Source organism: Kwoniella bestiolae, chromosome 7, assembly GCF_000512585.2.
Source record: "Kwoniella bestiolae CBS 10118 chromosome 7, complete sequence".
NCBI lineage: Eukaryota > Fungi > Basidiomycota > Tremellomycetes > Tremellales > Cryptococcaceae > Kwoniella > Kwoniella bestiolae.
The window spans coordinates 1,046,455-1,073,897 of NC_089247.1; the positions used below are offsets into that span (position 1 = coordinate 1,046,455).

Consider the following 27,443-nt stretch of genomic DNA (forward strand, 5'->3'; position numbering starts at 1 on the left):
CTGATGTCTAGTGTCACGATGTCACAATATCACCATTGACTGCCATAAGATGAGTATATAGGTAATTTGAGTAGACGCCTACTGTACTACCGAGGATGTGTTTTCTGACCAGCCCAACACCAAAATCACCTAAAAGGAAATCCACTACCTTCACCCAACGTGAAATCGTCCCAAAAGCCTTTCAAATCAAAATCGAAATTCGTATCAAAGTCAAATAATCCCTCTTGTTCCCCTGCTCCTGTCCCTCCTGCTCCTCCACTATTGTTATTACTATTACCGCTACTGTTGTTATTAAGTGAATTCTGCGAGATATTCGCACTTGCTGCTCCCAGCCCTAGTCCGAGATTAGCGACATAATCGCCTGTTCCCGGTATATTCGAGGGTGGCAGATATGTCGGTGTTGTCGAAGTGTTATTATTGTTGTTGGTGGTGTTATTGTTTGAAGGGAGGAAATTGAATTCAAATGGAGGGAATTGGAATGGCATAGGCTGCGTATCCATTGTCTCTGTTGGTAAGGTCCATGGAAGGGGTGTGGTTTCGATATGAGTATGTGTTTGCGAATTTGTAGGTAAGGGAGTTGAGGACATTGGCTCGGGTGAGGGGAATCGGGATGGTACGGCCTGTCCGAGATTACTCATTAGCAAAAGAGATGGCTTGACAGTTCGGGATCCAGCTTACACTAGCATCCGACAGCTGTTCAAGCTTCTTGGATAACATCCGTAACATCTGTCCATACTTGTTTGCGGGATGGTCTTTGTCCGGACAAGCCAAGACGAGTGCAGCGCAGACATGGTCGACCAGTTCTCGAATTCTAGATACAATGGAAGCGTCAACTTTACTATACAGGGAGGGGGGGGGAGGGGGGAGGGAGTAATGGCTGAGTGATTCAACATACCTGATCATGTCTTTCCCAGTCACTGCACCTGAATAACTGCTCTTCAATGCGAATACAGCAGCATAAGAGATATTGATCAGGTATCTCGAAGGTAGGAAGCGCAAGGAGCCCATTTGAGACAATCGCAAAGCTATAGCCATTATTTCATTTGCGGAGCCAATGGATTCGTAGATGTATATCGCATCAGGTGAAGTGGCCGAACCTGCGCGTCGTGAGTTGACAAGTCAGTTAGACTCTTGGGTTGACTGAGATGATCCCAGCGAAAGTCAGAGTGGTACTCACCTCTGGGGAACAGTTGAACAGATTGCCTAGCACCTTCTTTCCCGGATTGAGCTTCGGCCTCTGCACGCCACTGAGCTCTTTTCACATGTGCCGAATACCCGAACGAGGAGATGTACAGTCTGGATCAACCATTATCAGCGACCTCTCCAGCGACGAAGCCACCCAGGAGCTTGACATACCGGACAAATTGGTAGGTCATCCAGCTCAATTCATGTAAAGTCTGATTCGACCATTTCTTAGGTTTCCAGATAGTCCTATAACTGTCAAGTGCTATCAAATCGTCTTGTCATTAGCATTATTCTTCCTGCACCACGCTCAGTCCGAAGTCCAATGGGAGGAGTTCACCTACCCCTCCTGAAATGGTCCAAGAACAAGAAATATTCTCCTTGTCTTACTAACACCGCCGTCCTGCTCTTACTGGGATACAGTATATCATGAGCATTAGTCATGATCTGCGTCAACTCCACCAAAGCTTGCATCAACGATGCTGAGTCATCGTGTGTCGACGTCGAGTCTTCGTTCTCGTTGCCAGTACCGGGAGAGAGTTGAAGGGGGAAATTGTATCTTGCGGCTGCTTCACCTGTTTGGGAGATGTGCGAGTAGCCGATGAAACATAGTGAAGGACCTCGAGACCAGAATGCTAGACCTGTTCGAAGTCGTATAACCCACAACACAGACATCGATGTTAGCCTAACCCGTTTACAGTTGTAAAGGGAAGAAAACTCATCTATCGTTCGATCATAAAGGTAACACCACGTCCATACACTACGTACTCGCTCAACATCGGGAGTACGTTCGTCTTCGTTAATCTCAAGAGCAATTTGGTCCACTGTCATCCACGAAGTCAGTCAGGCTACCTGGATTAGCGTTGCTCGATATATGACCTACATCCCAGAAGATACGCCGCTCTGATAGCCAGCCCCGTCAGACTCCAACTCCTCCTATTATCCGTTCCATGTTCACCCGTGACCTCCGATCCGGGTCCAGCAAGCATATTGAAACTATACGGCTTTGGCATGGTAGGTGTCTCTCTCGGCAGATGTTCAGCCAAAAGCAAAACTCCTTCCACAAATCCTACACTTCCAGGCAAACCCGCGAAAGTGTAGTCTGACATTGTTTCTCTCAAGATTGGCCAGACGGAATCGTGTATTTCCCGATATCTGGGGTTGACAGGATGACGAGATGCAACTGCTACGATACAGGTCAGGAGGAATGAGTCGTTGTGCGCCAAGTCGAGAAGCTGGTCTCGTGTGCGTGGTATACGCGATGTTTGGAATATCGGCTATTGATGTATTGAATCATTTACAGATCAGTCACTCATGAACTCAGCGTGTAAGATTGAAGAGCTAGAGTATACTCACCAAAGAAGGATGATGATCCCTAAAGAAGATAGTCACCAACTCCTGCAGTGTCCCCTCGTCCAATATCCCATTTCTGATCAGATGAAATTCTTCCAACTCCCTAACAGGAGAAGGTTCCTCCGAGATATCCCACGAAACCCTCTTCGTATCTCCGTTCAACCTCTCATCTTGAAGATGATGAAGTAGCTTGTTCTTATTCGCAGTCAGAGTTCCATGATCAATCTCGCCATTCTCGTCCGTAGCAGCATTGGCCAGGATCTCCAGCGCATCCATCTCGTTCGATAAGCTCGCATTGACGATCTTTCTTGTACCGTCCGGTTCGGCCGTTCGTCTTTTCTTGGCGCGATGGTGAGAAAGTTGATTCGGCGATTGACCCGTTGTAGACGCTACGGACGATTCGCCCATCGATCCTGGCGTGGTCGTATCTGGATTATGTTGAGGTGTGAGGGAAGGTTGAGAAGTGGGGGGAGGGAGCATCTGATTTTGCTGTGGGAGGGCTGTGCTGGGTCCCGACTGGGCTTGAGGGAAGTTGTCGGGCCATTTTGATGATGAGGTCGAGGGTGGATATAGAGAATGATTTCGATCATCCACCTGTGGTTGTAGGATGTGCGAGAGAGAGGCGATATTCCATTCGTCGGGACTGGTATTAGAGCTGGCGTCGTACTGAGGTTGATGTATGATTGGCTGAGCAGGAGGATGAGGGTTTTGTTGATTTTGCACTCCAACCGGATTCGATATTGATGTCGAAGTGGACGGGGCGTGAGCAGGATAGACTTCCGCTTGAGAAGGGTCCGCGGAGGCTTCTCGTAAGGCTCCTTCGGCAGCAGTTGAGGTTTTTCTTCTTCGTTTCTACAAAGCAGCAACATCAGAATGAGGTTGACACTACATCGTGTGTGAGGAGGACTCACACTGGGCAAAAAAACGCAATCCCTCTGTTCCCTCCTGCATCTCGAGCACGGCGGCTCGGAAGGGGCATTGACATCCCCCAAATCGCATTTGGCTTTACGCAGTCGGCAGTGAACCTTCGAAATACAAATATTATATTAGCATTAGCACTATCAGACATACGTGCTGGTCGAAGGAATGCTCACGCAAGCACGATATCCCCTCTTCGGCACATTCCCATCTTTCTCGTCCTTCTTCTTCTTATTGTCCGATACAGAGGATGGCCCATTGCCAGCGCCTATCCCACTAGTCCCAGGCTGGACTTGAGGTGGTATGCTAGATCCGCCAGAGATCATATTGTAATTTGATGGTCCGGCGGACGCTGGTCCTTGACCGAATAGATGAGACAGGTCTGATCCTGGCGGAGGAGATAATCTCGATGGGGGATGGCCCAGCGAGTTGGTATTATCCGCTGACATGGGTGTGCGCCCCTTTTTGCTAGACTCTCTGAGATCTGAAATGGTTGTGTTGATTGATAAGCTGATGAAGTTTCCTCTTAGTTCACCGAGGCATACATCGGCTTCTATGCTATTGGATTCTTATACTTGACGATCTTCCTTATTTTTACTGTTATGGTCGGCTTATCATGGCGAACGGTCCCAATGTTTAACAATTATACGAGATTGGTCAATGAGGGTAGTGCTGAACTAAGTATCGATCAGTCGCAAATCATTAGAATAGGAATGTTTAATGTTTCAATCACAAGTCCCCGAAGTGACACTCGGTCGGATTGAGGACTGGTGGTCGAGGGGTGAGAGCAAGAGTTAAGGTGTCACGCGGGGCCAACTGCTCTCTGACTTGAACAAACAGAGGGTACGGCTACAAAAGTTATGTCACCGGTGGCAATCTTCCAATCTTTCCGTTTCTGCCTCCTTCCCTTAGCTTGGGCTTCTTACATTCCTTTGACTTGTTTACACACCATCAATCGTGAGGTAGTACATCTCATGCATTGCACACACTGCACGACTATCCACCCATGCATCGGTTATACAAGATGTCAACTTTACATGCGACAAAGCATGGTTCAAGTTGATGGTCCTTATGTGAGGGTGATGATTAAACCGCTGGCGTGGCTCTCCCTTTTCAAGGGCCATCAGGGGAGAGTGCGGTAAATCACGGGATAGTAAGCAAGCATATAAATCCCTTGAGCCGGTCCGGAGTTGTACCGGATATAACCGTGACGGATTTGAGTGTGTTAGTGTGTACACTTAGTTGGTAGTATGGGTGGGGGAGAAGGAGACACTGACTATGAAAAGTACGAGTAACGTACAATCACACTCACTACTTAACCCCATTGTACAAACCTCATCTCTTCTTATTGTTCATCTATACTTGCTCACCAAGCACAAGAAACGTACTTCCTACAAACCTTGTGAGCGGTCTCCCTCCCTCGGGTTTTACCTGGTCACATACTGACTCTGCTATACAGTATCACCCTTCTCTCCTATCCAGACTAATCACTTTCACGAATCACAATGTCCGCTTCACGATTATGGGCCGGGGGACCTTCAGTCCCACTCATCACAGCTATGAACGCCGACGAGTCCATCAACTACGATGCTCTGGCTAAGCAAACTGTCAGACTCGCTAAGGCTGGTATGGGTATCGTGCTGCTCGGTACCAACGGTGAAGGTGGGTCAAGTGTTCTACCTGTCTACCAAATCTCTCGGGGAGGATATGTAGCTGACACGAACTCGTTCCATAGCTTCTCACCTTTCCAACGAGGAGCGAAAGAAGTGCACAGTAGTAGTAAGGAAAGCTTTGGACGATAACGGATTCAAAGATGAGCCTCTACTTGTTGGTACCGGAAGTGAGTTGTCCTTGCTTTCTCGCCTTATTCTCCCAGTGATCACAGCATACCTAGTGCATACCCCGATCAATCAGCTTGAGAATCGCATCTATGGGCTATGACTGATCATCTTGACCCTGTATAGGTGGATCCGCCGAAACCACCATCACCGTAACCAAAGAAGCTGCCGAGGCAGGTGCTACCCACTCTATCGTCATCACCCCAGGATACTTCTCCTTCGCTATGGGTAGAGACAGAAAAGCTATCAAGGATTTCTTCAAGAAGGTGTTTGATAACTCTCCTATCCCAGTGATGATCTACAATTTCCCGTGAGTAGACCGTCCATCTTGTGCCATACAGACAGATCAGCCAGGACTCAGCTGATAATCTACTGGGTGTAGAGGCGCAGCAGCAGGTATCGACCTCAACTCAGACGAGATCAACGAGCTCGCCGACCACCCAAATTGTTTCGGTGTGAAGCTCACCTGCGCAATGATCGGTAAAGGACACCGAATCGCCGCTTACACCCAATCAGAAGAATTCGTAGCCAAGAGAGCATCTCAATTGAAGAGCCAGACTGCTACTGGTCAATTCCAGGTCTTGCCTGGTTTCTCGGAATCTACTCTCCCCGCTCTCCTTTCTCGACATACCGGGTGAGTAACATCTTATCCCTTCACTCATCGAATTTGAGATCTCCACGTCCCCTCACCTTTATCGAAATGTCACATTCGCTTTAAAACGCAGATCCAGCGAGGATGTATAGCTGACATATGCCTTGATCGCAACAGATGCATTACCGGAACCGGTAACGCCATCCCCAAAACCATCAAGAAGTTATGGGAAACCTCCGTGGCTGGTCTCAAGGGCGATGCCAGTGCTTTGGCCGAAGCTCTGAAATTGCAAGATCGAGTTGCTCAGGCTGATTGGACCATCGTCAAGGCTGGTATCCCAGGTACTGTAAGTTGTGCTCTTTGACCTTTCTCCGAACGAAGGCTCTCATCACATTACAAGATGTTTCGCTCTTCATACGCGTATCACCTTTCGTCGTGTTTCACACCAGAATGAGATGCTAATGTTACTTTATCTCAATTCAGAAATACTTCCTCGACCACTACGTAGAAAAGGGTCTCGGTGGTCCCGCACGATTACCTATCGGCGGAATCACAGATGACGTAAAGAAGTTGATCGAAGTTGACCTGAAGGAAGCTTGGGAGTACGAACAAACTTTGTAAGATAAGGTTGTTGGGTGATCATGCATCTTGGTATCTCACGACGGTGTTTCGATAAGTGTCAATACAAGGTGCATGAACTCAACCATTTTCAAAGATTATCCTTTTGAACGGTACAGTAGAGTATAGCGTCCTCGATGTGAAAGACGATTATCTCTATGTCTGTCGTTCTGGACTGACCCGAGGAGATGAGTATCAAAAAGAAATGGGAATCTCGTCCTAAGATCGAGCTTATCTCAAAGACAACTGTCGGTCAAATCGAATGAGATGTCTGCAATAACAAGGCAACACTGTCGACCTGATCCCCATAACAGAGCATGGGAAAGCACTGTAAAATCCTCATTGTGACTTCAAGCTCTCAACCTATTCACATAGATCGACATGCCTTCTAAACCATACAGTACCGTACATCCATCTCATGATACCCTACGGTCGAAACGGGTGATATCCCTTAACCCAAACAACTCACACAATCATACACCCATCTACCTCTTTTCACACCTTATCTCCAGGTTCAGCGGAGAACGACCCCTAGGAAAGTATAAAGGATGATCTCAATTTGAAACGCCGATAACTGGATTGGACTGGACAGTTCCATCATATCTCTGGTCTGGTCCGACGATATCGTCCTGCTTCCAGGAACGAGGACGTACGATGAGTTCCGATCGGATGATAAGGGTCGAATATGTCTTGATTTCACTCCAACGAGTAACTGATGTAACTCTATTATATTACAGACCTTCTTCATCTACATTTAGATAGCTGACTCCCACTCCTAATAGCCAAGCTAAAACGCCCTACGAACAATAAATCACATTACCCATCTGACAGACCATATCGATAAGGAACGACAAGATGGTACCTGGCAATCAATACTATAAACCCGGATCATCCGCTCTTAACGAATATGCACCGACCTTCGATTCTTCTTCTTCCGATATTTCCGACTCTACGCGTGATCAAATTGAGGTCAGGCGCAAGACTCAGACCACCCATACAAGTGGTATGGCCAATGATAATGTTAGGAGATCCTCGGGTATATACGCTCTGCACCACCGAAAGGGTTCAACGCACGACCCAGAGAAAAACGGCGATCTGGAGAATCAAGAGTTGGTCGAGAGGGTTCGTCAAGCCACTGAACAAAACAGCACGACCGGCCAAGGCGATACCCATACCAATGGTACAGCGAAGAGAAGGGATGATCGGATATCATCATCTACTTCTACTTCTACTCGGTATGATTCCTCTCCACGGATGGTGAGCGGAGGTCGTCCAAACGGTACCATCACTCCTTCTACTACCTATTCGACGCACACTCATACTCAGGATGTTTCATCCTGTGAGACCCACAATCTCAAATCCAACAGGCCCGGCTCAGGCTCAGGCTCAGGAAGATGGAAACGGAATCGAGATCGAGATCGAAATCCCAATTCGTCAAACGTGTCTGAACGATCCCGATTCGTCACTGACGATGATCCGAGGATTTGGGGGTTGTATCAAGAATTGTCAGTACACGGTGTTGAAGAATCTATACATCGTGATTTTAACAGTGGGCATAATACCAGATCAGGTTTGGGGATTGGGTTCAGGAGGGTCTCGGAGGATGAGAGGGATAGGAAAAGGATGGAGAGGATGGAAGGTGAATTTTGGGGTCGGATGAGAAATGATTATAATTGGAGGGGATGGTAATTTGGAGTTAAATTTGGACAGATGATGAGTCAAGGCGTTCTTGGATGTATACTGTAATATAATATAAGAGACTGAGGGATTATGACGATACGAGCACAATACCATCCATACATTGAAGTCATCTCCATCTCATATATGATACAGTACAGTACAGTACCGTATATACCAGATCATATCCAATAAAATACCCCCACCACCAATACCACACCCTCTACGACCCATTCCATCCCCATCCCCATGTCTACACCCCTCAAAGCGCAAGCACCAGAAGACTTGCCTCCCCCCGCTCCACCTCCATTAGGATTAGTATTCTGGCTTACCTGCAGGGAACTGGGTATCTGCTGATTATCCACATCGTCCCAATTGATATTACCTGGATTGGCGGGGTCATTGGGACAATCATATTTCAGATGAGAGGCCAGGGAGTTGGTCAGGTCGTGGCCTCGTATGTCGGGGATGGTGTATTGGCTGTGGTGGGCGGGGGGAGGTATCAGCGTCAGTGTCAAGGATACTTCATCATCGAAAAGGGGGTGGGAAGAGGGACATGCAGCAAGAAGTGGTGTGAAGGGGATGTACCGGTACTCTACAGCAGAGTGTAGTATCAAGAGAGAAAGAGCAAACACTCACGCAGCTTTGAAAAGCTCGTACATACATCCCGTACATTGAGCTCCCTGAAATACCGAATCGGTGAATTGGTCAAGTCCCGTTCCAGTTACGAGCGAGTCGAAGAAATTGTTGTTGTTCGCTTGGTCGGTGCTGTTGAGGGTGGAAGGTAGACAGGCGTCGGACGTGCCGTTGCTACATCGAGGAAACTCAAATATCAGTCAAGTCCATGATTTACTCTCACTACTTCTGATCCGTGGTAGGTCCGATTCGATGAGAAGAAAAGAGAGAAGTACAGACGGGGGGAAGATGGACAATAAGGAGATCTGTCAGAGATAGAGATAGAGAGAGACAGAGACAGAGACAGAGACAGAGACAGAGACAGAGACAGAGACAGAGACAGAGACAGAGACAGAGACAGAGACAGAGACAGAGACAGAGACAGAGACAGAGACAGAGACAGAGACAGAGACAGAGACAGAGACAGAGACAGAGACAGAGACAGAGAGAAAGACAACCCACAAATAAACCTGACAAGCAACAGTCTTATACCCCCTCCCATACCTATCCAAAACCCTATCCAACACCCCCACAAGTCCATTCGAGGTATCACAGCTATTAGCAATCTGCCCCCGCGCGTCCGCGAGATCAGCATCAGAGCATGATTGTTGGCAGACATCCCCTAGGTATGTGTCCAGCTGGGTGGAGAAACTGGTGTTTTGGTGTGGGTTTGAGATGAGCGATGCGAGGTCTGTGAGACCTAGGCATGAACCTATGGAGGAGGAGGTGAGGTTTACGAGTGTTATGAGACATGACATCGAGGAAACCTGGGCTGATTGGAGGGTTTGGAGGAACGCAACTTCGGGGGTCTCACTTGTTACCTCTGTTGAGGACGAGGAAGAGGAAGACGAGGAAGACGAGGAAGACGAGGAAGAGGAGGAGGATGATGAGTCGTCATCGGAGGAGAATAGACCGGGGATGGCTGAGACGGTTAGGAGGTAGGGTAGGAAGAGGAGTAGAAAGGAGGGGATGAACATTTTGGGTTTGGTTAGGATGGGATTTAGGTTGAGATATTCCGATTTTCGATGATCAATTACTGGATTCACGATATGACTGTGACGGGTAGTTGAGGGGATATTATTCTATGTTTTCTTATGTTACTGGTTGATGAAAGAGCGTTATGGTTATTTTGACTTTCTAGTATTATTATAATGTTATATCTCACTTCACTGGTATGCAAGTTTTTCGTTTTCGCTTGGGAAAGGAAAAGAGATGAAGCTTGATTAGCTGGATGGTACCCATATATCGTATCTTAACGTCTACGTTGAGGCCTCCCAAACATCTTTATGACACCGAGTATCACTAGATACTCTACATACATGAATGGATATACCGCTCCCTTTACCTACCTAGGGCGATTCACAAAGGATCGATGGATGGTAATGAAGGGAGATCGCATCGTGTCTGATCTTTACCCAAGTTTGAGATAGGGTTGAAACCAAAGTGCGTCTCGTATCTCGTCATCAACAGCTCGTCAGTAAATTAAATTGAAGCCAAGAACAAACAACGGTTCCGAGTGTCAATGTGCTTCTTCGAGCCAGTTAGTGACAAGTACACAAATGCTGCATATACCATATCCTGTCATGACCCGTCAGTGAAACATCCGTATAGTAAATGGACAAGCACAGCGTTGATGATCTGGTGTCTGTCATGTAAAGATGATACGAGGAGTAAGTGTGAACAAGGAAATGAACATGAGAGTCATTAGAGGGAAAAACAATGGTATGGTACAACGTTGAAGTGAGAGCGAGGAATTGCGGAAAAAGACAGGGTTCAGCTAATTCATGCGAAATCCATCAGTATATACTTGTACGCCCGTACACTTAATCCAGATGGAAGATCACATCAACTCACTAGAAACGTAATCCATTCTCACTTGTTGATTGATCCCGCAGTCGAGACTGGCCCACCACTCAGACCGGCAGCTTTCAATCGTTCCTCGGTAGCTTTGATTTGCGCGTCCAGCGCGGCAAGTTGCGATTCAAGATGTGGGAGTTGTGAGCGGCTGTTGGGTCGTAAGAAGACGCGCGTGGAGAAATTGGAGGGGTCGGATGGAATGAATGAAATAGGCATGATAAAGAGAAAGGAGAACAAAGGATAATCAGTCATTAGTCTCGAGCTCATCATTAAGTATGATATCTTGGACGTGATACTAAGTGAGGTAGCTCTCAAAACAAAAACGCCAACTCACCGCTTATCAACCTTCTCTTGCAGTTCCTTGACGTTCACCTCCTCCCCCGGAGGCTTCCCAGTACCATGTCCTGCACCGTTCATTCTGGCCGTCACGTCCGACAAGATATCCCAATCTCCCAGCCCACCACCCGCGCCAGTAGCATTGGTTCCGTGTCCCAATCCCGATCTGGCGATACCGCCATTAGGCTTGAGTGCCGTGGGAGTAGGAAGGTAATGTGCAGGAGAGGTTTGTTGAGGTGATTGATTATGGGCGTTGGAACCCATGACTGCGTCCATTAATGATGATACACTGTTATTACGGTGGGTGAATTGAGGTAAAGCGAGATTCGGGTTTGGGAGACTGGAGATGGTATCTTCGCTTGGTCGAGAGGGGGAGGGGTTATATTGGTTTGCACTGGGATGAGGGGGAAAGCTAAAGCGAGAGTGAGGATGAGTCAGTTGAATCTGCTTGACAAAGGGGTGGTTAGACCGGGTTGGGACAGAGGAAGGGGTATGATGGGATGTGGGAAGATGAGGAATGTACGATCAAGGAGAAGAGAGGGAGCAGAGACGTACTCAATGGTACTTCCGGAAGGAGCTGATCCACTAGCTACGTTCGAGGAGTCCATCTCGTTTGGTCGATCTTACTCGAATGGTATTTTGGACTAGAGGACAAAGGATAGAAGTGTACAAGGTTGAGTGATGAACTGTTGATCCAGCTTGACTACCTCTGATCAAAGCGAGATGGTACGAGTACTGGTGACTTTGCGTAGTGGTAGAACAAAGAAGGATGGATGTTGGATGGTGTGATGAGGGTGACTAGTTCAAGTAGATGATCCAGTGGTTTGATCATCTGAGAATGTCCAGTGGATTGATATCCTTCTACTTTGAGAGTATCTGAAGAATGTTATTTGTGAATCTTAGACTCCCGCACTGTCACATCAGGTTGAGGTCAATTGAGCAGTTGAGTTAGTCGAGCCTTCTTTCACGCGTCATACTACTCTACTACCTTCAACATATCACGTAATATGTCAGTGCTTATCATGAAACACGTGCATCTTGCATTCCTCAAACCACCCATAAATGCCTCTTTGAGCAAATCCCGATGGAAATGCCGATATGAAACACCTACTCTTCCTCGCAATTACCCCTTGATAACGATAAACCAGTCAGTCCACAGTCCCAACTGATTACCTCTAAGATGATTTGCCATATCCGTCTATATCGTATTGGTATACCTTTGGTGAAAGGACCTCATCATCATCATCATCATGGGCTATAAATCCAATTAGACATATGATAATCAGGTAGAAGTATACATCGTTGTCGTCTTCGACTTACTCTTCTCTCCCTCTTACCGCTCGCGACCAGATTGATCTTCTCTTTCAACATGATTCACGATATACCATCTACGCCCTACACTAGCTCGATTTATGCATCTCAAGTCAGTTGATCAATCGGCAGGTACAGTTCAAGGGGGAGAGGGAGAGGAGAAAAAATGCGTCGTCGACCCTACCAAGGGAATATCGTCGTTGAAGTTTGATTGTCTATTCGTTGAAGGCAATTTCATAAGCTAAGGACGTGGTGAGCAGTATGTCTTTCGTAATGAGCTCTTGATCTTTGAGTAGCATCTTCCAGGTCATATACTTGCACGAGTAGGGTTCACTGTCGAATGGTCAAACTGAGTGGTATCTATGACCCTAAATTTCACTCTCCCATCCCATCCTTTCGATATCATTGATTCCCATCAAGATCAGATCAGATACTGAGGATCAAGAATCAGACCCTACATCGGTCCGCCTATCCTTGTTCTTGTATCGTGCTCATCCTCGGATCTTCCGGGATAGTCCCTCTTTCCTCTTCCCATTCTCTTCATGGGATACCCTCCTTTAATGAACCGCACTAATCTACTATGAATATACACACGGTGTCAGATTCGTCATTCGTGCCTGCTGATCAATCTTTTTTATACTTATTTCAATACCAGCCTAACCGCTTTGTGTATAAATTCAGAGAAACGGATAAGAGAGGAAGAGATATTTTGGAATGGAAAGTGGGGAAGTGGAAAGATGAACGATGATGGACCCATCAAACAGCTAGAGAAGTGTGTGCTGAGTATCCGGAATAAGGAATAATCTGTGGATATCTGATGTAGTGCATAGGATCAAATTGAATGTTGAGTGATGGTAAATGTAATGTTGAGAATTAAGAGAGGGGAGTAAAGGAATCGGTAAGTCAAAGGATGGATGAAGAAGGAAAAGGAAAAGGAAAAACCATTAAAACAGAGTTTGGGTACATTATCACATATGCAGGATTGAAATCCCCTCTTTCTTTCGATTTATCCTCTCACTATTACCTTTCCATTTCCTTCTTCCTTCTTCCTTCTTCCTTCTTCCTCCTTCATTCTCTCAAGACAAACAATTCAACTTGGTGGAAACCTTGAAGAGATACCTCATCTCATCACGCCACCTTTCAATCTTTGCAACTTTATTTCACCTTACACCTCTTCAGCATCTAGCTCGCTGTTTCCCCTCTTCTGGTCGTACTACCATCAACATCACAAGGAAGGTAAGCTTATCATGTTTCTCATCGCTCCCTGACTACGTATCACAACAATTTTCTCTTCCCTACCAAATCAAGATACACTTCCTCCACTTCCATCTCACCCATCATCCCTCAAGAAACATGTCTTAACGATTTATCTTACAGCATAAACCGGGATGAATGATCAATATAATCAAGACGGCTGGGGTCCGCTCCAAGAGCCCTTCCATACCAATACGTTCCCTACCTATTCAGCTCTTCGAGATACTTATGAACCATTCAACAACCAACTGATCCTTGATCCCTCGTTAACGGTGGAAGACACTCTTCCAGGTGAGATTTTGGAATTGGTTTTTCATCTGTAACATCCTAACCTGCTATACGTCTTTAGTCGTATGCCATCTACTTGAGCTAATGTCACTCTGTGATCCATAGCATACCCTGTTCCATACTCTTCCTCATTTCTTCCATCATCCAGTAACGACGGAATCAATCTCTATCAGCCTCGTTACCAACCATACATCAATGAACTCCCTCAGACCCCGAGTCAACAGTCCTTCATCGCTCAACCACCATCAATCAGTCCCAGAGACATTCACACTCCTCGATTTGCTGGTCTCGAAATTACACTTCCGGTATTCGAACCGAATATAGAATCTCAATCGTCCCCTCTCGCGGATCACACTAAGATGGATCACAACGAATACACGATGGGCTCTGACACAGATAGCGATTCAGAATCAGATTCCGAATTTGACTTCGTACCACCTGCACCAGTCAATAGGAATCTCATAACCGCTCTCTCGCAGGGAAGTTCTGTTCCCGCTCAGTCACCCTCCGCTTCTCTTGCTGGAAATGAGGAGCTGGGTTCACCTTCAAAGGATTTGGTCCAATCAGCTGTACCTTCTGTTCCTGTTCTCGTAGAACACGAGGTTCAGACAGATGTGCCTTCCCCTATCACAACTCCTACTCTGGTCAACTCGCCTTTGGTGAAAAGTACCAGAGTAAAAGCTGGCAAGACGAAGGCGATGAAAGCTGTAGTTCAAAAGCCAAAGGTAAGTCCTTCTCGCTTCCAAATTATCTTCTCCCATTCTCTCGCTGATCAAGAGTTTTCATCTGCTTTAGGATAAGAAAGCTAGCTCTGGTCGACAGGTCCTTCTGGCCAAGAAGGTCAAGCCTGGACGAGGACCAAGAGCTACGAAGAAGGCTCTCAACAAGAAGATCGGCACCGCCAAACAATCAAAGAAGGAGCTGGGTCTCACCACTGCCCTCTCTCTCACTGGATCTGCTGGTTCCAACAACCGTCTTGAACCATCCTCTCAAACCAGTGTTCCTTCCAAAAGGAAATCAAGATCCTCTCCAACCAAGGTCAACAGCGGAATTTCCAAGAAGATCTCGAAGCCTAACAATGCAATTCAACCTTCATGCGGGAATGATTCAGCTGGTGGCTTCAGAAAGACTGTTGGATCTCATCAACCACAAGTGAAACTTGGAAAGGGAGAGACGTCCATCAAAGTACCCACTCGACTTGCTTCAAAATCTGTTCCAAAGCCCAAATCGACTGAGGCTGAAGCTATTTCCAACAGTAAAGGAAAGAATGTAAAATCAACGAGCATCCTCAGGAAGGTTATGTCCCTGGTCGACGATGCCACAACTATCTCCATCCCCCCATCTCCTGCTTCCTTCGACCATTCTTCGGATGTGGAAGATGGAGACTATCATCCGTCACCTTCTCCAGCTTTGCAAGCGCTGGAGAACGTATCGGACGATGAAGTCACCTCTCCATTACCCCCCAAGAAAAACTCCAAGAAGAAGAGATCAAGATCTGAAGATGAAGATGATGATGACTGGGGAAAAGCCAAGAAGAGTCATAAGAAGAAAGCGAAACATACCCCGGATGATATTCCGCTAAAAGACAGGAAGATTAACAAGGCCCGAAATCAATTCTACCATCCTGGAAGGCAAGAGCAGAACGTCAGGGCTCAATCCAGGTACAGGAACAAGATAAAAGCGAGAGGTGACTTGGTAAGTCGTGAACCTAAACTCTTTCAATGAGTAGTGACGATATCGCGTGGGTGGAAAAGCTTACTGACATCTTTTGTTCAGGTCCTCTGCTATTTCAAGAAAGTCCTCGAGGAGAAGCGAAAGAGCAAGTCCGCAAAGTCGTTCAAAGATTCTGTTGGTCTGCTGGAGAAGGAGTTCTTGATGCATATGAAAGGTGAGTCTTGTTATTCTTCTCGACCATTTGTATTGGTAAATTGGAAAGATCAAGCTGACTAGATGGAATTGTTATTAGATCTCGATGCTTCCTTTGCTCAGGCTGAGTTCGGAACCCTCTGATGACCCAAAAACATGGCTACGCGAGGTGTGCCCCCCCATGCAACTTGGTCTTCTCTCTTTCTCAACGACGGTCAACTATAGACAGTCTTTCTATATTCTCAAATCTCCCTTGTTGTATACTTTCTTTCCTTCACACTGTACAATATGATCGAGCTATGGTAGTCAAACCAAAATTCACACAAGTAGTTCCCTTAATCAACGACCATCAGGCGGCTCAGTAGTTCATATGAAGTTTTATATATATATAGTAAGCTCCGATATCTAGTCTGAAATGTAAATTAGGAATAGCATGTATATGAAGCAAGTGAAAATGGTCACTTTATACACTACACACGTCTTTGTAACGATCTGCCATTGACGGACATGTCTGGCAGTCTTTTTAGTGGACTATTTACTTGGTTTCGATTCACCTTTCTTCTTCTCGTCTTTACTCTTACCACTACCACTTCTCCCGCTTCTTCCACTTCCATCGCTACCTCGACTTCTGCCACTTCTTTTCTCGGAAGTACTACTTCGTTGTTCCCGTTCAGCAGTCTGAGGTCTCTACGAATCCCCCAGCGCAATCGCAAAAAGTCAGCAAACCCAAATCCTCTTCACAACTAACATCCCCCCAGTCAAAGGCCAAATGCAAGAAATCAACGTACCAACCCCATTCTCCCAAACCACGGCCCCCCAACCACGACCAACACCCCCGTCCTACCAATCTCCGCTACCCCCCTCATATTAGGCCACCAAATCTGTACCATCCCCCTCCCCCAACCTAGGAGACAGTAAACGGTCCAATACAAACACCACTGTGCGCCGTCCGTCTTTGCACGGGATTTTTGTAGGACGATGGTGGAGATGGTATTTTGGATGGGAATTAGGAGGGTGACCGGGGAGGATAAGTGCGGGATTAGGAAGAGGGGGAGGTAGAGGTGGAGTGCGATGAAAACCAGGAGGAGGGCTAAGGAGATGAGGGTTGGTGAAAGAGAGAGGAGGGATGAGAGGGAGAGGATGGGGGAGCGGAGGAAGCCTGAGTGGGATGCGAGCTGTCCTGGGGTTAGTATTGGTGCAATTAGATGGGATGAAAGTGAGGGAAGAAAGGGGATGCATACGTATGACTGGATTAGTTTTTCTTCTGAATCAGTAGGGGTTCTTGAGCGAGAGGATGATGACGAAGAGGAAGAGGGTTTCTTGGAGGATGACGAGGACGAAGATTTGCTAGAAGATGACGAAGATGGTTTTTTCGACGAGGATGATGATTTGGAACTTGAGCTTGGTTTCGATTTTGCTTTGGGATCTGGAGATGGCATTTCGTATGGATCTGATCTGTAAACTATATCTGTGGGTTACAGCTTTGCTTATCTTGTGAGTACAACGAGAACCTCAGCCCCGATCGAGGTGGTCTGAGAGCTACCATGGTCTGATAAGGAGAGATACGGATCAAAGGATTGTCTTTTGCTGGAAGAACGGAGTGGTCTTTAGACCTCTTTGGGTTTCATGATATGGTTTACAAAGGTGAGGGGGGTACGTCTAGGGGTATCCTATGTTATGCTTTACCCCCTCTATTATCGCCTCTGATTTTGACCGTGGATGACTCTCAGACCATGCGAGTAAATGATGCTTCTGGTGAATCATGGTCTAGGATACTGCTCAGAGATTGTTGCTGATGGTCACGATAACCTTCGAACATGAATCGCGTTAACATGGTATACATCAAAGAGTCAACAAGGTTACACAGTGAATGTGGCAAAGCGTGTTCTCACAAGGTTCCCATCTCATGGCAAGGGTCAGGCACAACACAATCTACAATATACAACGAAACGAGTACCTTACTCTCTCTTCGCTTCCCCGCTCTTCCTCTTCACCTCGAGTGGCGCAGTACTTCCAACCGCTTGTCCTTCCTTTTCCTCATTGAAAGATCTGGGAACAGAACCGTGATTGGATTTATCCCCTTCGTCCATGGCTAAAAGATCCTCGATACTGAGCTTGACAACTTCCCCTTCCTTCTTGTCGGCGGATTTGTCAGCTCCGGCGTTAGATTTCGGGTTGAGCGAGCTTGGTTCTGGCTTGGCTTCATGCTTGATATCATCGCTCATTTCTGCCTCCGGCTCAATAGGACCGACTTCACCTCTCGCAACCTCAGTAACGTCTTTTGCAGAGTCCTTCGTCGCTCCAATAGACTCATTGACTTGGGGATCACCTAATGGCCTGTCCTCTTTCGGTCCCTCCTTCTTCGCAGAATCTGCCATATCGTCCGTCTTGGTCTCCTTCTTCTCAACTTGCCTTTCCACCTGGCCCTTCTTTCCATCGTCACTCTCCTCATCATCAGACAAATCGAGCTCGATAGTCTTCCTACCGATCAGAGCCAGCTCATCCAACGGCGTTCCCGGAGGAAGTCTAACATCGTCGGAATCCGAACCGTCCGACCCATCTGATTCATCTTCAGACTCTGAATTAGATGCGTCAATCGAAGAGGACTGCTCTGAATCGTGGTCTGACCCATTTGCAGATTCCACTCCTTCTCCGTGCGAGGTACTTCCAGAGATAAGGGATCGATCGGAGTTGGAAGAAATGCCCGTAATGGGATTTACAGCTCGTCCCTCTCCAACCGCAGGGGGAGGGAGGAACTCAGGTGTTCTGGATAAGGGTGGTGAGTCCATATTTCTCAGTTCTTCTCTTATAGCTTTGGCTCTAGCTGGGGAGATATCTGCTGGAGAAGATGTTGAGTCAGAATCGGAATTGGAGTTCCCGGTGGATTTTTCGTGCACACCTGTTGAAGGTGGTTCTGGCGATCCTTCGTCTTCGGATGAATCGTCCGAGGAAGGGGGAGGGGAATCTTTGGTAGCGAGGATTGATCTTGGTCTGAGACGCTGCATTGTCAAGCGAGGTGAGCTCATGAGCGTCAAGCTCAGGATCGTCCAGATTCTAATAATGGTCACTGCCTCTGAAGTCCAGAAAAGATTGAACTTACCAAAGGCTCAGGCCTAACTTCATTTTCCCACCCATCATCTAACAATCCAATCATCCACCAAATTACCCAAGCAGCTTTTAATCCCCACCAAAATGGGATCACAGCCAACAAGACCTCTTCCCCAAGGACGTTCTCGAGCATACAAGTGGTACCGTAAATGACCCAGTAATCCATCCATTTCCTCAATCTCTCTGTGCGTACGATGGTCTCCTTCTTCTTCAGTCCCGGAGTATTGGAAGTAACCTCAGCTTGAAGGAGGAACTGGAAGGTCTTGTAGGCGGGCGGTAGTAGACCAAGTGCGTTGGTGAGGCTGCTTGATAGGTCTGATGGATTGAGGAGCAGAACGGCGAGAAGGAAGGTTATTGAAGCTTTTGCGAGGACTGATGGGGGGCGATCAAGGTGGTCGCTTAGCCATCTTAGGAAATCGCATCTCGAGAGTCTCTATAAGATCTGATTAGCACAGTAATATCTTCTCGGCAGCTCTTGGAGGGGGGGCCGTGACTCACCTCATCGTCAAGGAAGTCTGATAGACCCCTCAAGCTATTGATTGCTCTGTGAATTAAGGGGGAGTAAGTCTCTTTCGGGTATGTAGAGGGCATCTCCGAAATAATCGTGGAAAGTGAGTGTATTGTCCAAATGTAGGGCTTGTTTGGTCTTGGTCTTATCCGTTATTCTGTGATGTGTTGGCTCTTAGCGGCCTAAAATCGTGCTAGGAATATGTAGATTCCCGCGGCAGAAAAGATTATGTATGTATTATAGAATACCGAAACCAATAGTGACTGAACGAGGATGATGAGTTATGCACTCCCAACAAAGGGTCTGACGTGTCAGTCTCTGACTGAACGTCTCCTTTCATCGCGACCTCCTTCGGATCAGTGTGGCACATCCTCTGATCCGCATCGATAAAGGGAAGAAATAGATTGGCAACATATCGAGAAAGGAGGTGGCACCAAAGGAGATCTTGTAGAATTCGCTACTGTATCGCAAGCATTTGCGGACTAACGGTTGCATGATCGCGTGTCTAACATCCAGATACATATCACAGTAAGGTTCCTTGTCATCGACAAAGTCGTCCAGTATTGAGTTGATACCGACTGAAGGAGGTGACCTCGAGGAGTTATCAAGGCATTCATCGCCACCCACTTCGCTTACTCCAGCCTGATCGCTTCCTGCGAGACTCATGTTTAGGCGCGACGATGGTATATGATGGAGCCACAGATACATTACTGTGGTACCAGCTTCTAGCTTTTTGTTCACCATGATCAATCAGGGCGCGTCGAGTGTCATCGGGTAGTTGGGACTCATCATAGAGTGTATCCACGACCATTGGAATGTCAATTTTATACAGGAATTTTTCAATTCCTTCTGCGGTTTGATCGGTCCCAACGTTGTATATCGCCTCTCGATCAGGTAAGTTGACAGATGATTTTTTTTGGGTACACTCAGAAGGGCTGAGTGTAATAATCAGCTGGCTTGCGCTGGTCAGGCCTGATCTGATGTATGCCGTGTTCGCGGACGCGTCTGCAGGGAATCTCCCAATGTTATCGCGATGATCGGTGTTGTCACTATGGTTGACCCCTGAATGATAAGAGTCTTGAGATATATATTCAATTCGAGGATCGACGGTACAATCGGAACGATGATACCAACCAGGGGATCCTTGGCATACGTGGCAATCCTGGTTGTCGGCCATTGTAGGGCTGTAGTTGAGAGAACCGCCAAAATGAATTCAGTCAAAGCTTTGTTCACTGTACTGGATGAGTTATTCTCTTCGCATAGATGCGAATGCAGAATCGGTTGAGATAGCGATTCTCTATCTTTAAGCCTTCACAGAGCGGTCATTTTTTGACACAGTGTGGGAGGTTTAGGGAAACCTTTGAGGTACTGCAAACGAGGCACAAACCTTTCTCATTGCTCAAGGGATGTCAAAGGATCCTTCGGGGTGTTGCGCATTTTCACCTGTCTAACATTTTCACTGTCCTCCCTCCGTTGGACATCGTTGACGTCACCTCGCCGTTTTACTTTACGTAGTTCGGTACCAGGCGATCGTTTCATGATCGCCATAGATGAGTATGTGGATGACGGACTCACAAGGGATTGCACCAGTGATGTAAAATCGAGGATAGACATGACGGACTGGGAAGCCCCGCACCATCAACAAAGCGGTATAACTTATGCAATAATCACTGTCCAATGCAGGGTATCACTCGTGATTTCATCCTTCGAAGTCCAAAGTATTATCCTAAAACTGACGACGATGGTTTTACGGTGCGCTGAATGGGCTGGATGGATGGACGTTCTTGCCTAGCATACTTAAAGCCGTTCTTGGTGTTTGCAAGCCAGGACTAGCAGCGATAGATACAGTAGAACACCTTCTGAAAGATCAACCATCGTTGAATGAGGGCGATGCCGCTGAGAGGATTCAAACAAAGATTTACAAGATTCAAGGACGCATTCAGTAGATTTGCCGTCAACATATACCCCCCTTGTTCTCACCAAAAGATCAGATGGGCATACATACGCTTCACGAGATCAGCCTTCGGATAGCAGTCGTTCAGTAACACCGACAAGAGCGATTGGCCAAGTAAATGCATGACAAGGATGACTGAAGTCACATGAGCAACTGTATTGTCCAGAAGGCTAAAAAAAGCACAGTCTTATATGAATTTGATCTGTACCTGCGAAACACCCATTCCCGTGATTGCAAAGACCGTCTATCACACTGGTTCATGCATACCAATCTTGATTATACCCCCTTCTGGGTGTATCATCATATTCGATAAAAGGCTGGCTCCAGGTGGCTGAGGGGGTCTGCGGAGCAGAAAAGCCATTTGAGAAAGACTGAGCTTGTGGGTAATGAGCCGAGACTGGCCTAGGAATAGGGTAAGTCTGGGTTCGGGACATCAGTCGGTCCCCGGAAATGGTGTTGACAGTACGGATGTCTCCCCTAACATCGGTGAACGAGGAGGTTTCGATCTTCACGCTGGCTGACTGTGTTCGTGCTCTTGATGGTGATGAAGTCGATGTATATATACGTCTTTCAGGCAGAGGGGACTCATCATCTTCCCCGGAGCAGCATGGGTAACGGTCGTCATAGTCAAGAAAACAATGACTACTGTCGTAGGTAAGACTTGATCTCTCGACGGTGGGGCTGGGAGATCCTCTAAAATCGGGCTCGGCTGGCTGCCTGGACGTTGGTTGGCGACATCGATTGGTATCTGTTCCTCCCTCGAAGCTGTCTGGACTATGATGAGGATCCTGAGAGTTGGGCTGCCCTTTATCATATGATGGTATATGAATGCCTTTCGAGTACAAAGCTAACTCAAGCTGAGCAAGCCGATCATCCAGACTCTGACCATCTTCATCTAGTCCATGTTTGTACTTTCCACGATAATAGCGAGCGAAGTCTTGCATTAGCTTGCTCGCATTAACGTTTGGTCTTAGTCCCTGTGTGGCATAGGCCGCCTGGGTGAAACCATCAGAAGATGGACATCTATGACTACGATAAGGGTAATGGGGAGGAGAACTTCGAAAGGGCATGGCTTAAGGCTCATGCAGGTGGTCATCTATAAGTGGTTGAAGGAGAAGATCTTCAAATCCATTCTTCTTATATGTGCAGTTCCATAGTGAAAAAGGTACGGCAAACACGATCCGTCAAGAAGAAGCTATTACAAATCACAGTGGCCTGAATGACGAGAACGAAAGGATGGTAAGAATCATGTCAAGAATGTCACATCTTAACATTGGATCCCTTCTGCTGAGGAAACACTTGTGCACGTCAGGAGTAGAAGGGAGCGGCAATGCCGAAAACTCGGGCTCGTATGACATGGCTTAGGTCATGTTGTTTGATAGGAACTACCTAGTCAACCTCTTTGTGCTCTTATCTTCAGGTTTTCAATTGTGGACTTCACTCGTAATCTTTACTCGAGGCTGGATCTCGAGGAGTTTATCGCTCTGCATCTTCCAGACTTCTCGAAAGGAGCTGAGCATTATGTCACAGCGCATCATTGTGAGATGGATTACATAGTCAAGTGTCCCCTTTGACTTGACCACGGATTGTCTGGAACTGATGTCAGATCACAGCAATGAGTACAGTTTCGACACCATAGAGAGCGCTGCGGCTCTCGGGGCAGGAGTTATCCAGCGGAACGTATCAACATATACAGTGTCAAGTGGAGGAGGAAGCAGACACCTTCTCGATCCAGATTTGGGAAAGGTCACTCTACGCTGTACCCCATTTTTCCTCACTGAATGGGCGAGTGAGACTTGAGTGATCGCATAAATCCTGGAAGCAAGTCAACGGTGTATGCTCGCCCTTCCCGGAACTAACAATGTCTTTAGTGCTCAGACAGCATGTGAGGGTGAATACCGATTCGGAATGGGCACGCCTCTTACCCTTCATAAGTGATAAGGGCATACAGCAGCTTCCTCATGCGGAGCTCATGAATCAGGAGGTCCTAAAAGGTATGAGATACGAAAGCACCCTTTCCGCCACACAATCTCTGACCCATCCATCGCAGTCGAGGGGGCCAGAGGTCGACTTTCACGGGTTTGCTTCGAATTTGAGTGGCCGTACCGGAAAGGATTTCTTGTCCATCAACCATAGCTTTGTTCATGTGAATGATGTGTCGCAAAGTGGCGGCTACATATGTCAGAAAGCTTGATCTCTGCGTGCCAACATACAGTATAGTTCGTGACCGTATAGCCAAGAGGAACGGATTACAACTTAATTCTGTACCTGTAATCATATTCATCACATAATCATATATGAGGTATGAGCTGTCGCTAATGTGTGATACGAGCATGTAATCCCATCTGTCCTATGTTGACCTAAAAGAAGGGCTCAAAACTTATCCATCTTCGTAAGACCTATTTCTTCTTGATCCACCCTCTCGCATCTCCAGTCCATTTCCCATTCGCAACTTTAGATGTAGGTCTAGAGTAGCCGAGATGACTTTTACGGAACCTCGACCTCTGAAAGAACATTGTAAGGATCTCAGTGACAACGTCCTTAACGAGTCTTTCAACTGTGGCAGTAAAGGAACTCCTAGGGCGAGACATTTCTTTCGGTCTTGGTTGATGTTTTGGTCTGGTTGTGTATTCCGAATTCGACCTCGTAGATCTTCTTGGATACTTTGTGAAATCTCGGTCATCCTCCTCCTCACAAGCTTCATACGATGTAGTAAAGGAAGGCTGCGAGCGATGATGGTTTTTTCCTCTATGCGTCCTGCTTCTTCTGGGAGGTGTGCGTTGGTGTGATCTGTTTTCGTACTAGGATTCGTAGCCTTGAGATTGACTCATCTCCCTTGCCCTCCCAGATTTAAGCCATTCTGGCAGACTGGCGATCAGCCGATCCCTTGTCAATCGATCTGGGGTCTCGTAAGTATCGTCAAGCCAAGTTTCGAACTCATCTTGGATTTCGCTCAAAGACTTTCCGTTAGGATCCACCTCTCCTCGCCTGTTGTACCGCAGGTCCGTTGACGAAGATGCCGGGGGAGGTCTGAAGCTACCTGCTGACCTTGGAGGTTCATAACCCTCCCCAGGTGCTCTAGTTTCTGTGTAAAATCTTGATTGCCGGTCCGTGTTCGCACTGTATGTGTATCTTGGTTCATTGGTTTGATAATACTCATATCTGTGCCCGAATCCGTAGCCTGGATAACTCATGTTGTCCGGTATAGTAGTCCAACTGATCAGACTCTTCTTGTTTACGATTTATCGCCAGTAAGGTATGGATTGTTATAGTTGTAAAATAGAGCACATAGAAAGTCCAAAGATGATTTGGGTCAATGTCACCATACGAGTTTCAGTCGGCTTTCAGCAAACCTCTTGTGGAGCAAACTTGGGGAGCCCAGTATCTCAGCGCTGTGACCTCCTTTCTAGATTACAAAGACTTTTCTGCATGAGTAAGAAAGGAGGCTCACTCAGAAGTGTGCTACGACCTATCTGAGTAAATGACGAAATACAGAAGAAAGGATCCTCTCACTTTTCCCAGGATAGACAGATAAGAAACGCATGTTTATCCCTGACAGGACTGTAGCAATTCCGATTAGTCATGCGCGCCACCTCGCCGGCCCTCACACGTCATCAACTGTGAGTGAAGGATGATCTGGAGATACTGGATATGTAGTAAATGAACTATGCGTATAGCACAGTATTCTATGTCTAATGACTCTTTCCTTTCCACTGAATTATCCATTCCAGCCGTCAGCCTGAGTAGCCATATCTGAGGAAGTTAAAATACCCACGATACCTGTCAAGCCATGATACGACACCTTCTTCCCACCGTTCTGCCAACTCTCCCAGCCTGATCCGAAAATCCACGGGTCTTTCTTCCCAGCCAAGCTGGAGCCTAGCGAATCAACATGGGAGATCAATCGGGCTATAGCCTTGTCTGGCGCATGCCATGCTTCCTCTTGCAGGATCCTATGTTTGCAGATAGTGAGCTAATGGTTCAATCGGAAGCCATGGAGAAGGAGGCAAAACTGACAATACGTCGCCTACTCTCACTGGACCACGTAATGCCCGTAGATCGCTGGGAGTGATACCGTACTGCACGAGAAGATAACGCAGGACCGCGTCGGTGCTGTCACATGGAGGTGAGCTTTATCAGTTGGGATGTCAGGATATTAACTTACAAGGGCCCAGGACCGGTAAGCTCAAGCTGTAATTCATCTTGATCAATCAGCATGCGATGTCGCATAAAGCGTAAGGAAGCTTGTACGTACCGGACCTAGCTCATTAGCCTTGCCACTTTCGACCATGCCAGCAATTGTAGCGATCGTATCCAGCATGATAGGATGAAATGGTTTTGACTATGCTCAAGAGCGTCAGTGGCGACATCTCCGCATCAAACATTCTGACAGATAGTATCTGTAATGAAGAGACGAGGAGCACTTGCAATCAATTGATTCTGAACCATCTGCAAGCCCCTCGGGAAGCCACGATCTGGCCAACTCCTCCTGAATCTCCACCATGTCCATTGTCTCCACATGCTCAGTGTCCTTCCTATCATACTATCCCATTCTATGGCTACTATGATCGATATTTCAGGATTCAGTATGGTCGTGGGTATCTGATCGTCAGGGTGTACGGGTGCTCGCTTGGAATGTGCATAGTATGGTGGTTGATATATGCGCGCATTGTCTTCTGGGTCTGTGGAGTTGTGCTGACTATGTCCGATCTCCAGGGATGACTGTCGCTCGAATAGGTTGGGATTTGCAGAGGATGGCGAGGAAGTTTGTTTGATGAGCTTTGGTAGAGCCTCGATGTCGGGATGGACTATTGATGGAGCATTTAATCCCCACAAGTAAGGATGTGATATCGGCTACGATGCACATATTAGCCATGTGAAGAATGAGGCAGCGCCAAAACGACTCTTACCATAGTATCAGAATCCGAATAAATGTCACCTTTGACAAGCATCGACATGTATCTATGGGAGATCAGCAACCTTCGTTTTCTACATGTGAGCTTGTTAAACAGGTGGGAAACCATACCTGAAGAGATCCGCTCTCAAAACACCTCTATCGAATTTACCCCATAACTTCTGCCATTTACCTTCACCCACTACCCCCCTCGATACTTCTTCGGAAGTCCATTGTGACATCAGCCGATCTAGACCATCATCATCCATCACTACCACTTCCCAGTCTCCTCCCTTTTTGGCAGGTTCCAACCATTCTATGTCCTCCTTGTAGCCCATCTCTTTCAGGAGCGTCCTAGATAAAGGTAGAGGTAAAAGCTTCTTCCATAATTCAAATCCCTCTTCTACTCCCTCTATCCCTCTGGGATGTGTCGACCAAATTTTCCTCGGTAGCTCATCAGGTCTACTGTGTGAAGGCGATTTCTTCATCAAATCATCCAAAGCATTCCTAGCACCGGTGTGTACCTCCGCAGGAGCAGTTGAGAAATACCCATCGACGAACCCTCTCAGCCGCTCTATGTAGATTGATAGGTCCGGATCGAAATTATGCGTCCCATCGGGAAGTAGTATTGGAGCGCGTAGCTTTTTTGCCGTAGCACTCGGGTCAAATGCCTTATCCTCTAGTACACCCAGTCTCGCCTGATCGTACACTTCCAACAGCTCTGGTAGCGATGCATGAGAGACGGTATCGTATATTTGTGGATCGGAGAGGAGTAAGGGACGTTTGGAAGTACCGAGTGGGAATGCTAGGTATCCCACTAGAATGAAAATGACCAGAAGGATCTTGGCGGGTGAGGTGCTGCGCTGAGTACGTGTGGGTAGGCGGGTGAGGAGGGAGTTGCGAGGGAGGAGACCAAGCATTGTGATGAGAATGTGGATATCGATTCATGACCAAGATCAGATCAGCATCGATAAAAGGGGAGTGGGTGATCATTCTGATCTACAACGTCGTGTCGCTGTGCTCTCACAGCGTACAACAAGAGGACAAAAGGACAAAGGACGTCATCAAGACGAACCGTGCATTTTACAAAAAAAAAAGCATAGCATAGCTTTAGCAGCAGTCAATCTGAAACAGAACCAAACAAGTGGCCCTGAAACAGCAGTCATTATAGTAGTATCTTCCCTGAAGCTTGGCGATGGAACTCTTGCGAGTAA

At 47.0% G+C, this 27,443-nt stretch overlaps 9 protein-coding genes across 9 annotated transcripts; 3 read left to right on the plus strand and 6 right to left on the minus strand.

The window, feature by feature from the left end:
- Positions 1-125: 125 nt before the first annotated feature.
- I302_108315 (uncharacterized protein) lies at positions 126-3,902 on the minus strand (the record flags this gene model as incomplete). The annotated part of the gene is made up of 10 exons (XM_065870644.1): positions 126-620; positions 679-811; positions 896-1,097; positions 1,178-1,296; positions 1,357-1,447; positions 1,527-2,006; positions 2,066-2,459; positions 2,539-3,387; positions 3,447-3,560; positions 3,630-3,902. The coding sequence occupies 10 exons, from the start codon at positions 3,900-3,902 to the stop codon at positions 126-128; spliced, it is 3,150 nt and encodes a 1,049-aa protein (XP_065726716.1).
- A 1,056-nt stretch (positions 3,903-4,958) lies between these two features.
- Positions 4,959-6,504, plus strand: I302_108316 (uncharacterized protein; the record flags this gene model as incomplete). Its single annotated transcript, XM_019193912.1, has 6 exons — positions 4,959-5,115; positions 5,189-5,293; positions 5,418-5,601; positions 5,674-5,925; positions 6,061-6,229; positions 6,367-6,504. The coding sequence occupies 6 exons, from the start codon at positions 4,959-4,961 to the stop codon at positions 6,502-6,504; spliced, it is 1,005 nt and encodes a 334-aa protein (XP_019044035.1).
- Positions 6,505-7,356: 852 nt separating this feature from the next.
- Positions 7,357-8,190, plus strand: I302_108317 (uncharacterized protein; the record flags this gene model as incomplete). The annotated part of the gene is made up of 1 exon (XM_019193911.1): positions 7,357-8,190. The coding sequence occupies one exon, from the start codon at positions 7,357-7,359 to the stop codon at positions 8,188-8,190; it is 834 nt and encodes a 277-aa protein (XP_019044034.1).
- Positions 8,191-8,360: 170 nt separating this feature from the next.
- Positions 8,361-9,830, minus strand: I302_108318 (uncharacterized protein; the record flags this gene model as incomplete). The annotated part of the gene is made up of 3 exons (XM_019193910.1): positions 8,361-8,658; positions 8,818-8,988; positions 9,316-9,830. The coding sequence occupies 3 exons, from the start codon at positions 9,828-9,830 to the stop codon at positions 8,361-8,363; spliced, it is 984 nt and encodes a 327-aa protein (XP_019044033.1).
- Positions 9,831-10,725: 895 nt separating this feature from the next.
- Positions 10,726-11,654, minus strand: I302_108319 (uncharacterized protein; the record flags this gene model as incomplete). The annotated part of the gene is made up of 3 exons (XM_019193909.1): positions 10,726-10,858; positions 11,045-11,458; positions 11,602-11,654. The coding sequence occupies 3 exons, from the start codon at positions 11,652-11,654 to the stop codon at positions 10,726-10,728; spliced, it is 600 nt and encodes a 199-aa protein (XP_019044032.1).
- A 2,091-nt stretch (positions 11,655-13,745) lies between these two features.
- On the plus strand, positions 13,746-15,909 carry I302_108320 (uncharacterized protein; the record flags this gene model as incomplete). The annotated part of the gene is made up of 5 exons (XM_019193908.1): positions 13,746-13,902; positions 14,005-14,624; positions 14,695-15,594; positions 15,676-15,787; positions 15,866-15,909. 5 exons carry the CDS (start codon positions 13,746-13,748, stop codon positions 15,907-15,909), a joined length of 1,833 nt encoding a protein of 610 aa, XP_019044031.1.
- Positions 15,910-16,296: 387 nt separating this feature from the next.
- Positions 16,297-17,204, minus strand: I302_108321 (uncharacterized protein; the record flags this gene model as incomplete). The annotated part of the gene is made up of 3 exons (XM_019193907.1): positions 16,297-16,452; positions 16,554-16,940; positions 17,007-17,204. 3 exons carry the CDS (start codon positions 17,202-17,204, stop codon positions 16,297-16,299), a joined length of 741 nt encoding a protein of 246 aa, XP_019044030.1.
- A 519-nt stretch (positions 17,205-17,723) lies between these two features.
- I302_108322 (uncharacterized protein) lies at positions 17,724-19,464 on the minus strand (the record flags this gene model as incomplete). The annotated part of the gene is made up of 3 exons (XM_019193906.1): positions 17,724-18,764; positions 18,866-19,306; positions 19,372-19,464. The coding sequence occupies 3 exons, from the start codon at positions 19,462-19,464 to the stop codon at positions 17,724-17,726; spliced, it is 1,575 nt and encodes a 524-aa protein (XP_019044029.1).
- A 5,563-nt stretch (positions 19,465-25,027) lies between these two features.
- I302_108323 (uncharacterized protein) lies at positions 25,028-27,149 on the minus strand (the record flags this gene model as incomplete). Its single annotated transcript, XM_065870645.1, has 8 exons — positions 25,028-25,048; positions 25,111-25,288; positions 25,353-25,448; positions 25,501-25,526; positions 25,591-25,677; positions 25,764-26,189; positions 26,246-26,297; positions 26,362-27,149. 8 exons carry the CDS (start codon positions 27,147-27,149, stop codon positions 25,028-25,030), a joined length of 1,674 nt encoding a protein of 557 aa, XP_065726717.1.
- Between the last annotated feature and the right edge of the window lie 294 nt (positions 27,150-27,443).